Source organism: Mustela nivalis (assembly GCF_964662115.1).
Source record: "Mustela nivalis genome assembly, chromosome: 1".
Taxonomy (NCBI): domain Eukaryota; kingdom Metazoa; phylum Chordata; class Mammalia; order Carnivora; family Mustelidae; genus Mustela; species Mustela nivalis.
In genome coordinates, this window is record NC_139020.1 from 155,106,463 (window position 1) to 155,119,126 (window position 12,664).

The 12,664-nt window shown below is 41.6% G+C and overlaps 1 protein-coding gene across 1 annotated transcript in view; it reads right to left on the reverse strand.

Annotated features, from left to right (window-relative positions):
- Window positions 1-12,664, reverse strand: part of SCN10A (sodium voltage-gated channel alpha subunit 10) — a 125,614-nt gene that overhangs the window by 46,057 nt on the left and 66,893 nt on the right. Inside the window, exons 13-14 of the mRNA XM_082746024.1 lie at window positions 11,450-11,743; window positions 9,058-9,169 (exon numbers count right to left, since the gene is read on the reverse strand). Of these exons, the coding sequence (XP_082602150.1) occupies window positions 9,058-9,169; window positions 11,450-11,743 (406 nt within the window). The remainder of the gene's footprint in view (window positions 1-9,057; window positions 9,170-11,449; window positions 11,744-12,664) is intronic.

The following is a 12,664-nucleotide window of genomic DNA, read 5'->3' on the forward strand; positions in this document are numbered from 1 at the left end:
AAAATGATTAGATAGTTTCTAAAAGGAAAATTCAAATGGTTTATAAATATTTGAAAAGATGTCCAATAATACTCAAAATGAAAGAAATGCAAAATAAAGCTATACTAAAATATTATTTCACGGATCAGATTTGCTAAGATAAGACAGTTTGATAATTATGTTTTGGAGGGTGTGGGTTGAAAGACAGTATCATCCATTGCTCGGGTGGGTGCCAGTTGATATAGTTATACAGAGCATCCCTTGTTCAAAACTAAAAATGCTTACCCCCATGACAAAGCAATTTCACTTTGAAGCATTGAACCTATAGTGCATGTAGAAGGTGTTGTAGTGACCGTAGAATTTACTTCCCATCAAGAAGGGAATGGCTAGGGCGCCTGGGTGGCTCAGTGGGTTAAGCCGCTGCCTTCAGCTCAGGTCATGATCTCAGAGTCCTGGGATCGAGTCCCGCATCGGGCTCTCTGCTCAGCAGAGAGCCTGCTTCCCCCTCTCTCTCTCTGCCTGCCTCTCCATCTACTTGTGATTTCTCTCTGTCAAATAAATAAATAAAATCTAAAAAAAAAAAAAAAAAGAAGGGAATAGCTAATTAAATTATGGCACTTCTATATAACGTAACACTAACAGTTATTGGAAAATGTAAGAGTACTTACCTGGAATGATTTTCAGGACATATTCATTAAAAAAATTATGACACAGAATAGCATATGTGATATGCTACCATTTTCAAGGGAGAAGAAAGACTATATATTTTTAATTAAGCATAACAAAATATTTTTGGGAGGAAACACAAGACAACAGGTTTGGACATTTTTTCTGGAAAGGAGAGGTGGGTAGACAGAAATAATTCTCTTTTTTAAAATATGCCCTTTAGTGTGTTTTAAATCATGTATAACATATTGCCCATTCAAACAAAAAATGTTCTAAATAAAAATTTGATAAACAGATTTTATTTAAATAATGGAGCAAAGAAAGTGTTACTCTTTCCACTTCCAGGAATCAATGAAAGCATCCAGGAGACTGAGAAATAGAAATGCAAATTCTTGGCAATGATTTTGTGGATTTGATACCAAAAGCAAAGTCCACTAAAGCAAAAGTAAAGACACAAGATGACATCAACTAAAAAGCTTCTGCGAAGGAAACCATCAACAAAAGGAAAAGGCAACTTATGGAATGAGAGAAAATTGCAAGCCATTCATCTGATAAGGAGTTAATATTCAAAATATATAAATAGCTCCTACATATCAGTAACAAAAAATCCCCCAAATAATTTGATTTTAAGTGGGCAGAGGAACTAAGTAGACATTTTCTTTTCCAAAGAAGATGTACAAATGGCCAACAGATACATGAAAAGATGCTTTTATCAGAAATCAGCAGGGAAATGCAATTAAAAAAGCAATGAGATACCACCTCACACCTGATGAGGGGGCAGGAGGCTGGCTGATGACAAAGCAAAAGCTGGCGCCTTGCACCCCCCCTCCACCCGCTCCCCTCCATATGTGTAGCATTCCTCAGGCACCCCTGACTGCCATAAAAGGATAAATAGTTAACTTGCTGAGATCACAATCCTGCAAGAAAGGAGTCTCCCTTGGTTTGCAAATGTCCTTGAGATTACAACAAAGAAGTTACCTTATCAATAGCCCAATTTCCAAAGACACAGATCTCAGTTCCTCAAGCCCTAATGTCACCCTCCCCTCCATAAAAAACCGAAGGAGGCAGAGGTAGAAGGAAAAGTAAATAAAGTTAAATGGAGGCGGAGGTAGAAGGAAAAGTAAATAAAGTTAAATTTCTTCTAAACCTAAATCTCATGAACAAGGATGCTTGATAGCATCTTCCACCAGGAGACTCTCAATTGTCTTTACTTGATAGTAACCAAGCCTTCAATATCCTGATAGTATTCTTTGCCCCAATAGCCCTTCTGGACACCCCTTTGTCCTCACCTACCCAACTCCTGTGTATATAACCAACCACTCCTCACAACCCGGGGCAGCAGCTCTTCCTGCCCACGGGTCCTGTCCCCGTGCTTTAATAAACCACCATTTTGCACCAAAGATGTCTTAAGAATTCTTTCTTTAGTCGTCAGCTCCGAACCTCACCCCACTGAACCTGACTTAGGTTCTGGGACTTCATCACACCTGATAAAATGGCTATCATCAAGAAGATAAGAGACAATAAGCGTTGGCAAGGATGTGTAGAAAAGGGAACCCTGGTGTACTGCTGGTGGGGATGTAAATTAGTGCAGCCACTGTGGAAAACAGTATGGAGATTCCTCAAACATTAAAAATAGAACTACTATGTTAGTTCCAAAGGAAATGAAATCAGTATCTCAAAGAGACATCTGTTCTCCCCATGTTTATTGATGCACTATTCACAATAGCCAAGATATGGAACAATCTAAGTGTCCATCAATAGATGGATGGATATAGAAGATGTGAGACACACCCACCCGCCCATACACCCTCCTCCCAACACGGGAATATTATTCAGCCACAAGAAAGAAGGAAATATTGGTGTTTACCCTTAAACTTGAGGACATTATGCCAAGTGAAGTAAGTCAGACAGAACAAGGTAAATACTGATGTTACACAATATCACTTCTATGTGGAATATTTAAAAAAAAGAGATGAACGTGTGAGGTGTGAGGGATGTATTCATAACCTAGATAGGGAAAGTCTTTCACAATGTATACATGTATCAAATCATCACAATGTACACTTTCAATATTTTACAGTTCTGTCAATTATACCTCAAAAACTGAAAAAAATCTTCCAAAATAATGATAACATAAAAAAAGGATGTGCTGCCCCTCTACTTCCAGAAACCACTAAAGGCATCAAACCCGAGAGACAGAAATGCAAACTCTAATGAAACTAGAAAACATTTGTAAAAATCAAATCATAAGTTATGTGCAAAGGCTAGCAAATACAGGACAGGTCAATCAGAGTACAGGAGAATGCTCTGAAAGGACACTTGGAATGACAGCAATATAAACTGGCAAAGTATGTTTTCTAAAGCAGTTCGCACACCCTGGAGGCAAAATCAATGATCTCTAGCTGAAACAAAAGCAAGCACTTCCCTGGACCTATTCTGGCACTAAAAAGCACAGGAAGCCGTGTTGCATTAAAAATCTTGCAGATGGGCCATTGTGTCAGGATGCGCATGTCTGTGCGGCAAGACAGGAAAAAACTCTGCCTTGTAAACAGCCTTAACTGTTGCTGATCTTGAATGTCTGGGGAGACCCAGAGTCTAAGCGAATCATACACTTGCTAGCTTGGAACATGATCACAGCTCTTTCCCTGAAAGACTCCTACAGAAATTTAAGCCAGAAAGAACATCCTTCCCTTCCTTTGGCTACAATTAAAGATGCCATTTCTCCTATTAACATTCTTCACTTGTGCATCCTTTCCTGTCGCTTCAGGAATCTATTGAATATTCTCTCTTTCCTTTATCTTCAGTCTTTCCCATTGTCACAGATCCTCTCCATTAGCATGTAAATATACTTTTTAAATACTCCATACAAGAAAATAAATAAACAATGCTACTTACACCCTGGTGATGTTTTACTATCTCCTCCCTTTGGCAGGCAAACTTTTGAAAACGTTGTCTATAAACAATATATCCTTCTCCTCCCACCACACCTCCCTTCTTCAAACTCCTCCCATACCCTGCAAATCCTCACTTCTTAGATCACCGAAGACATCCCTATAACCAAAGCCCCTGGACTCTTTTCAGACTTAATCTTATTTGATTTTTCTACAGCATCTTTTGCTGCTTTTGACTTGTCTATTTTTCCTGAAGGAATTCAGACCCCAGGTCTGTGTTGTATTCTTCTGGGTCTTCTCCTATTTCTGGACATTCCTTCTCAGCTTCGTCTGCTGAATTTATCTCTTCTGCTCAATCACTAAACATTATAGTTTTCTTAGAAATCTGTCCCAGGTCTTCTCTTCTTACTCAATTCTTGTGTCATCTTATCCACTTGCACCTTTGCAAAATTATCGTCTACATTCAAATAGCTTTTAAATATGTATTTCTAGGTCATCCTCATCTTCTAAGTTCTAGACCCATTTATTGCAAATCTGATTTCCTCCTGGAAATTCTTACCTGAATGCCCCAAGGGCACCTGAAACCTGCTATATCCCAGACTCAACTCATGATCTTCCCTCTCATCTTTCCCCAGTGAATCCCACTAAAGTATTCCTTTTACAAGCTGTTGCACCAGTATCCCTTCAGTTGCTTATGCCAGAAACATGTGGCCCACCAAGTCCTGAATCTTAGGTCCCTGGGATAGCTCTTAATCCTCCCAATTCCTACCACTCTTACTGTTACCACCACAGAGTCCAGGCACTGCCATCTCTCAGCTGGTTTCCTCCCAACTGGTTTCCTTGCCAACACTCTTCCCCTTTTAATTCCATTCCCTACACGAATTCAGAGTAACTTTTACAAAGTGCAAATGTAGCTCCCTTGCCTCCAATCATTTAATGGCACCTTACTGCTCTTAGGATGAAGCCCCAAATCCTTAATTTGGTATAGGAAATTTTGTGGGTTTGGCCCCAGTCCATCTCTCCAGCCTTATTTTGAGCCCCCTTCCTCCTTGCTCTCTGTGCTTCCACCAACCACATCAGGCTTTTTCATTTCTTTAAATACTAAGCTCTCTTCTGCTTCAGAGATTTTGCTGTCCTTTCTGCTTGGAATACTTCCCTAACTCCAGGCTAAACTTACCATATTTCCTTTAGCATCCTGTACTTCTCCTTCGAGACACTCAGCACACTGGTAATAACTTATTCCAAGTCCCTGTCTCCTACTCAGCATGAGGGTAGAGACTGGGCTGTGTTGACTGCTATGCCCCTGCTTCTGGTCTAGTCTGGACAACTGTCCAATCTTAGCTTGTGTGCAAACATTGATGGTTCATGTGCCCTGAGCTCAGTGAATTGCCAAATTCTTATTGGGTTGGGCCAAACTTTCTCAGGCACAATCACTCCCAAAGAGGTGGCCTCTGTAAATTCCAACACAACTTGGACAATGCCAAGTACCCTTCATATATTGTGAGTGTTGTGGGTATAATGTCTGACCAGAGAAGATCAGAAGTTATCTGCACTATGCTCAAGCAACTTTGACCTCTTTGCCCTAATCTGAAGTTGTCTTTACCCAGATTGTCTTAAAAATATCAGTTAGTCTCTTGCTTTTCCTAGTATATTCTTCCTTGAGAGGAAGTCTGTCTTACCTCAGGGTATCTGACCATTCCTTATTCTCTTCCTATCTATCAGTTCAGGTCATTATAATAAGCATCACCCCCAAATGTCACCTTTGTGTGTCACTCTCATTAACCATTCATTCAACAACTATTTGTTGAATGTCTACTGTATGCCAAGCACTGCTCTTTCAGGTTCTGGAATCTAACCATGAATGGAACAGGTACATCTCTGCCCTTGTTTACTACTGACTAAATAAGAATAGCCAACATCTGCTGAACATTTACTAAGTGCCATATGTGGATCTAGACCCTTTACTTATGCTAACTCACTTAATCCTCAAAAAACATTACAAGATAGGTACATTTTCACTATTTTACAGGTGAGGCAATTGAAGCATAGAACAGTTAATGGAGATCCAAAGTTGCACAGCCTACCCTGCATGGCAGAGCCAGGAAACAAACCCAGGCAGTCTAGCTCCAAGGTCTGTGTTCTGAACTATCATGCTCTGTTGCTTCTCATCAATTCTGAGACCTCTTTTGTTCTAACCTGGGTTGGGATGTGTTTGGAACACTCTTTTAGTTAATTCTTGTCTCTTTCCTGCAAAATACATTGCATGTGACATTCATCTGTCTGGAACTCTCTCCCCTACTCTCTCTTAAGTCTGAATCCCTTACTTCATTCAGATTTCTGGTCTCCTTAGGGAGAATGGCTTTTTGCATCCACTTTATCTGAAATAGCCCCTCTGTAGTCCTATCTTTCCTATCTCCTTCCCTACTTTATTTTTTCCCCTACTTCTTATCATTACCTGAAAATCTATTTTTTTTTAATTTTCTGTATGCTCTGGCTCCCAGAATGTAAATTCCATGTGTACTGGCTTCTATCTTGTTCACCACTGAATTCCCAGCACCAGAATAATGCCAGACATAAAGCAGGTGCTGAATAAATGGTTGTTGAAGAGTAAATAAATGAAAAAAAAAAAAAGAGGAAGAGGAAGCTTGAAAGTTCTGGGAAATAAATGAAGAAGCAAGCTGTTTGTATTTAACATTAACTGTTTGATGGCTAATAGCAAAAAGAAAAAAGAATCCAAGCAACTCACCAGGCCAGCAAAAAATCACAGGCATAGCAGCATGTTAACATCCTACGCAGCCATCAAAAATGCTAGGCAGATTCAAATTAAAACCACATTGAGATATCACCTTACACCAGTTAGAATGGTCAAAATTAGCAAGACAGGAAACAACATGTGTTGGAGAGGATGTGGAGAAAGGGGAACCCTCTTACACTATTGGTGGGAATGCAAGTTGGTGCAGCCACTTTGGAGAACAGTGTGGAGATTCCTCAAGAAATTAAAAATAGAGCTTCCCTATGACCGTGCAATTGCACTACTGGGTATTTACCCCAAAGATACAGATCTAGTGAAAAGAAGGGCCATCTGTACCCCAATGTTCATAGCAGTAATGGCCATGGTTGCCAAACTGTGGAAAGAACCAAGATGCCCTTCAACGGACGAATGGATAAGGAAGATGTGGTCCATATACACTATGGAGTATTATGCCTCCATCAGAAAGGATGAATACCCAACTTTTGTAGCAACATGGATGGGACTGGAAGAGATTCTGCTGAGTGAAATAAGTCAAGCAGAGAGAGTCAATTATCATATGGTTTCACTTATTTGTGGAGCATAAAATATAGCATGGAGGACAAGGGGAGATGGAGAGGAGAAGGGAGTTGGGGTAAATTGGAAGGGGAGGTGAATCATGAGAGACTATGGTCTCTGAAAAACAATCTGAGGGGTTTGAAGTGGCGGGGGGGGGTGGGAGGTTGGGATACCAGGTGGTGGGTATTATAGAGGGCATGGATTGCATGGAGCACTGGGTGTGGTACAAAAATAATGAATACTGTTTTGCCGAAAATAAATAAAAAATAAATTAAAAAAAATGAATAACATACTACATATTCTGCACTTTTTCCACTTTATGTTTCTGAGAATTACTTATACTGATACATGTTTATTTTGTTTTTCATTTTCAGTGCTATAGTGTAAGATTCCATTGTATGAATAAAGTGTTTTTGTTTTTTTCATTTCTCTGGAAACAAAAACTGGAAAAAATACTATGATATTTTATTTCAGAATAAATTATTCTTAACAGAAAAAAAAATGCTAGGCATACAGACTCTATTACAATGAAAGTGATTTTGGAGGGGCAGGGGATGGGAGGTTGGGTGAGCCTGGTAGTAGGTATTAAGGAGGGCACATATTGCATGGAACACTGGGTGTGGTGCATAAACAATGAATTCTGGAACACTGAAAACAAATTTTAAAAATAAATAAAAATTAAAGAAAAGTGATTTTAAAATAATGATCAATGAGGGAAAATAATGAGAAAGAATATGTACAATATGTACACATGGTTTTTACTGAAATGTGTACACATTTCCCAAAACACAAACTCATGTATGCAAGAAATGTAACTTAAAGGTTCCCCCTCCATAATTGAGTTCAATATATACTGCAAGTCCCCAACCTGGGAATCTTGTTTTAGTTAATTCAATATCTGCTACTACTTCGCTATCTGAAGTTGTGTCTGAGTTCTGGAGGGCCCAGGGTTCACCAACAGTGGACTGCTGAGCTGGTCCTTGGTCATTGTCAGGTGTATTTTACAAGTCATTGTAGTTCCCATGTGGTCTCTGATGGGAGAGTCACCAAGATGGCCGTTCCTTCTTTGCCTCTCGCTCACTTCCTTCTCCATCCCTCCAGCTACTCTCCTGCCATGCAGGCCACAGGGCACTCTCTGGGGCTGCCTCAGGTTCTCTCTACACAAGTGGGTTATCTGCCTGTTCTACTGTACAGTTTCTATGCCATATTGGGTATGTGGGTCTTTTCCCAAGACTTGCCACCCCTGGCTTCACCTAGAAAGTAAGGTATAGATTGGTTCTGTTTTCAAATCCCTCAAACTTTTGTTTTTTCTTTTTTTGTTTCATCATGCCCTTCCTCACAATTAGGATTCAGTCCAGGACTGGAAGGAGAGCACACAGAGAGCCCTTTCTCAGAAACCCACCAGCATCCAAGCTTCCTCTCCCTCCTTCAGCCCAGTACATGTTAAATTTGTCTAGGGGAGGCAAGTAACTGGACAGGATGAAGGCCATATTTTCCATACCCCGAGGCAAAATAAAGGGTGGATAAGAAGACAGGCCTTATACTCAGGGTCAGGAAGATGCAGTCATGCTTTTTGGGAACTTGAGTGTCAGGTGGTCGTGAACAAGTGCCACTTTTCCTCCAGCTTCTGTTTTGGTGTAAGCAATCGGAATACAACCCTTAGGAGGCTAAGTGGATTCCCATCTGATTGATGGAGCCCTGAATTAACAAGAATTTAGTTAAATTGACTGATTAATTTACTTAAGTCATCTTCCAATGCTTAGCACAATGGGGGTTTGAGATAAAAATTAAATTATAATCATAAAATTACAACCATGAAAAATGACAGGATAATTTTGCTGTATTTAAAAATCAAGGACTGTAAGTTTTCTTGCATACCTGAAGTAGCTTGAAATTCTCTGGTGCCTGCCAGATTACTTTCTCAAATTTAGTTTTGTGAATGCATATGAAGCAGATGTAAATTTGAACAAGAGATGAAACTAGGGCATTAAAAACTCATTGGATTCTATTGTTTTTGAAAAAGTTGTCCATATTCTTAAAAAAACACACATCGATAAAGGACGATGGGATGAAGGGCATAAAAAGGAATAGTATTTAGGATCCCAGGACACAGATGGGTGACATCTTTGACACAGGGTTGGAACATCTCCTCTGCTGCTCAAATGCAGACTCACTGTAGCACCATGGATGGATGTTCAAATGAGTGATACTTACCCTCAAGGACAGAGGTCATGATGCTGACAACACTCATTGCCCTTTTGGCTCTGAAAGGTTCATCCAAATATTCTGCTGATAAGAAAGTCTTCTTCTGTCCTGCATCAAATGCCTGCTGGGACACAAACAGTCAGGATACTCCCCCAACCTAAAGTCATCAGTGGAAAAGACAGGTCACTCAGCCTCTTACTGGCCAGTCTTTTGTGGTCACAAGTTGCCTGGTGAAACTATGATCCTCTACAGTTATGCTTTGGGAAATGGGACTGCTTCTCAAACTTGGGATAAGAGCGTAGGCATGAAGATCAGAGTCTACGCTTGTAGCTAACACTATAATCTGGCTCACCTGAAGCTAGGTGCAAGCAGAGTCTAGGTTTTTACCTAACACTATAACATGGGCTCACCTGAGGCTCTGTAAACTCCTGCCTGAGGACAGGCCCTTGGGCTCCAGAGTGGGACATAGGTTGTCTCAAGCATCTCTGAGGTATCTACCCAAGGTAAGTGAGAGCTGCAAGAGTGGAGGACCGGGCAGTCATTCCAAGACTTTGTCTCTGCTGTGCATATGGGGTTCACAAAGAATTCCTCTCCAGGACAGGCTTTCTTGACCTCCTTTCTAATAGGCTCATTACTCTCCCAGCATACAACCCAGTTCCAAACTCCACACAGTCCTTTTCTTTCTAAGGAAACATTTGTGTGTCTTGATTCTCCAGTGTTCGTTGTCTGACACAATCCTTTGAGCCTTTCCTCTTTGGGTCTTCACTGGAAGTTACATCTGGGTTCTGTGCCCCTAAGTTTAGTCACATACTACCCTGGATATAGGGAATCCTGCGCCCACAGCAGCTGATTCAGCGCTGCACACCCATTCCGAATCCAAATCTGACAAGCATTTATTGAGCACCTCCCATAGATGAAGCTCATAGGTTTACAGTAGAAAGTGCCTTAATACATATAAAGAACATTCAGAAAGTTTTCGATGATGAGAGCTCAACAAGAGATGCTAAAGCTATTGTTATTTGTCAGTTACCTGTGTACCAATGCAGGCACTTTATGATTCTATTTAACCCTTCAGCTACTTAGAAACTTTTTAAATGGGAGACATGGGGGATTGAAGAATTTAAGGGACTTGTTATAGGTGTCTCAGCTGGTAAGTGACACACCTGTCATTGAAACCCACAGCCTAAAGAGTTAATCTTGCACTAGCCAAGTAATTTAATTAAAATGAATCAAAAGCCAGAATATCTCAGAGAGTTAGTAATCTAGGGAGAAATTCTTTAATGAGGTGCTTTCTGTACAAGCAGCATCACCCTGGCCCTCCCGTTCTGGTTAGGTTTGTCCAATGCGAGGCATACACAGATCAGAGTCTGGAAGGAGAGAGGAGTAGGCTGTCACCTGGCTTCTTCCTTGCTGAGCTGTGGCTGGGTAGTGGCTGTGATCTTCCACCTGGTTCACAAGTTCTGCTGGGCCACCCAGCTCTTGCTGGTCCTTCCTCTCACCTCTTCAGCCTGAGCATGTAACAGCTCTCCCTTATTGCTCATCTCTAGGTGTTTCCCTGTCCCTCCTTATTCTGAGCCCAGCACACACCTCTGTAAATGCTTCAATAAACTCTCCCCACTTGCCCACTGGAATGGTTCATCTGTGTCTAGCTGGGATCACATGGCATCCAGTCAGAGATGGAGCTAAGGTAACCCGGTAGGACTTATCCAAGTCGCAGAGCCATACATGGTCAGTTTACAAGTCTGTTTGCGACTTCTCTGTGTCCCTGGCTAGACAGAGAGGGCAAATGAAAAACACTAGAAGCATCATTACTGAAACTAAAGGGAGAGTTCAAATTAAATCACAGCTCTCAATTTAATAAGGAGTCCCTGGTTTGCTATTGTACTCTGCCATTATTCTACTAAGAGTGCTTGCCAGTTAGTCGCTGTTGCCTAATTTGTACATTTTGGCAAGTTATTGCTTCTCTGAGTAAAGCAAGGAATACTTTGCCTTTATTAATATCTGTGCAGGGCCCCTACCAGAATTTCACTGGATCCCATGTGCTAAGCCCAGCATAATTTGCACAGAGCTACAGGCAGAAAGGGAACTTTCCATTTTTCTCATATTCATGTCTCTAAAGCAGTGATAGTGAGTGGGGGCAGAGGAACACTGAAAAAAAAGGGGGGGATCAGTTGGGAATTAATTTGTATTTATGTACAGCAGAGTAAACCAGAGAACCTGTTTGACCTCAGGTAAACCCAACCCCTCTCTCTGGCTCTCACCTTCCCTGCCTGTAAAATGAGGGTAGCTGGGAAATGTTGGACAGAGTGTTGCCTAAAGGACCCTTCCATGGGTGACACTCAGGGTTTCTTGGCCTCTACGTGGAGGGAAGCCCAAGAGTCTGGAACATTGACAAACTTACCGAGACTTCGATGCCCCCTGGGGCAAGCTCACCAGTGGACATTGTGGAGTGTCGGTCTTCTCCATGTCCTGGCCCAGGGTTAGAGGATTGAGGCAGTGGACTCCTAAGGAGGGGGCCTTGCTGGCCAACACCCCCACCCAGCAGCAGGGAGCCCCGATGACTCTCACGGTCTCCAGGAAAAACTCCATCTTCTGTGACCCCATCAGGGAATGAGGTATCCGGGCAAGGGGCACGGAAATGGAACACACTCCCATGGCTAGCCCGGCGTCTCCCAGAGGTGAGGCCTAGGAAAGACTGGGTATTGCCCCAGAGGAGCAAGAAATAAAGGCAGGCTGGAAGCTCAGCTTGCTGGCAAATCTGGAACCCAATACTTCCTCTACCCACTCCCTTTCCCCTGCCCTTATTCTCATGAACTTCCAGAAGAAAACTAAAGACACAGATCTAAGCATAGTCAAGGTAAACATGGGAAGAGAATGAGGGAGAAGAATATTTTTGACATAGCCTGGGAAAAGGCCAGGAGAGGTGAGAGATTATAGGGTGCTTAAGACCAGCAAAGAGGTCATGACAGCCAAGAATGTCAGAAGACAACCTTGTCACCCAAAGGGATTAGTCTTCACCAGCATGTGCCATGCGGCTGGACAAAGCTGTCTTAAATTCCTTGTTCCACATGTAAAGCTGAGACCTGAGGAGATTATTATGCAAGCCTGGTAAATGGTTGTTGAATGAACAAGTGTATTTTATTGTCTGGAAATTAGGTTCTGCAATTTATTAGATCCAGCATATATAAACCTGAGAGTTTGTGTTGCAAAGGAGACAAGAGCTTTGTAATGTAATGAGTTTCAAGGATCCCTTGAGGCAAACTTTGAAATGGGGAGATTGAAGGGAGAGTTACAGCCTAATTTCCTGGAAGAATAATGCCATTCCTCCAAATCAATAAACATTTTCCATCAAAATCTGCCACTGAGGGAACGATGAGGCTTAGAGTTTCCAGAGGAAAGGAGCTAATTCACAGGCCCAGAGCCCCTGGAGATTGGGTTGGGTAGTACCCATAACCACCGTGGGAACTTGACCATAACAAGTTATCAGTTCTGTCCTGAACCATCTGAAGTATTTCTGAAGATCTACACACTGACTTCCCAGTAAACTCTGATCACACTGCTGAATGTTTCCCCTATCCTTAATTCCTTCTGGTAACAAAACACTGAAGTTGGGACA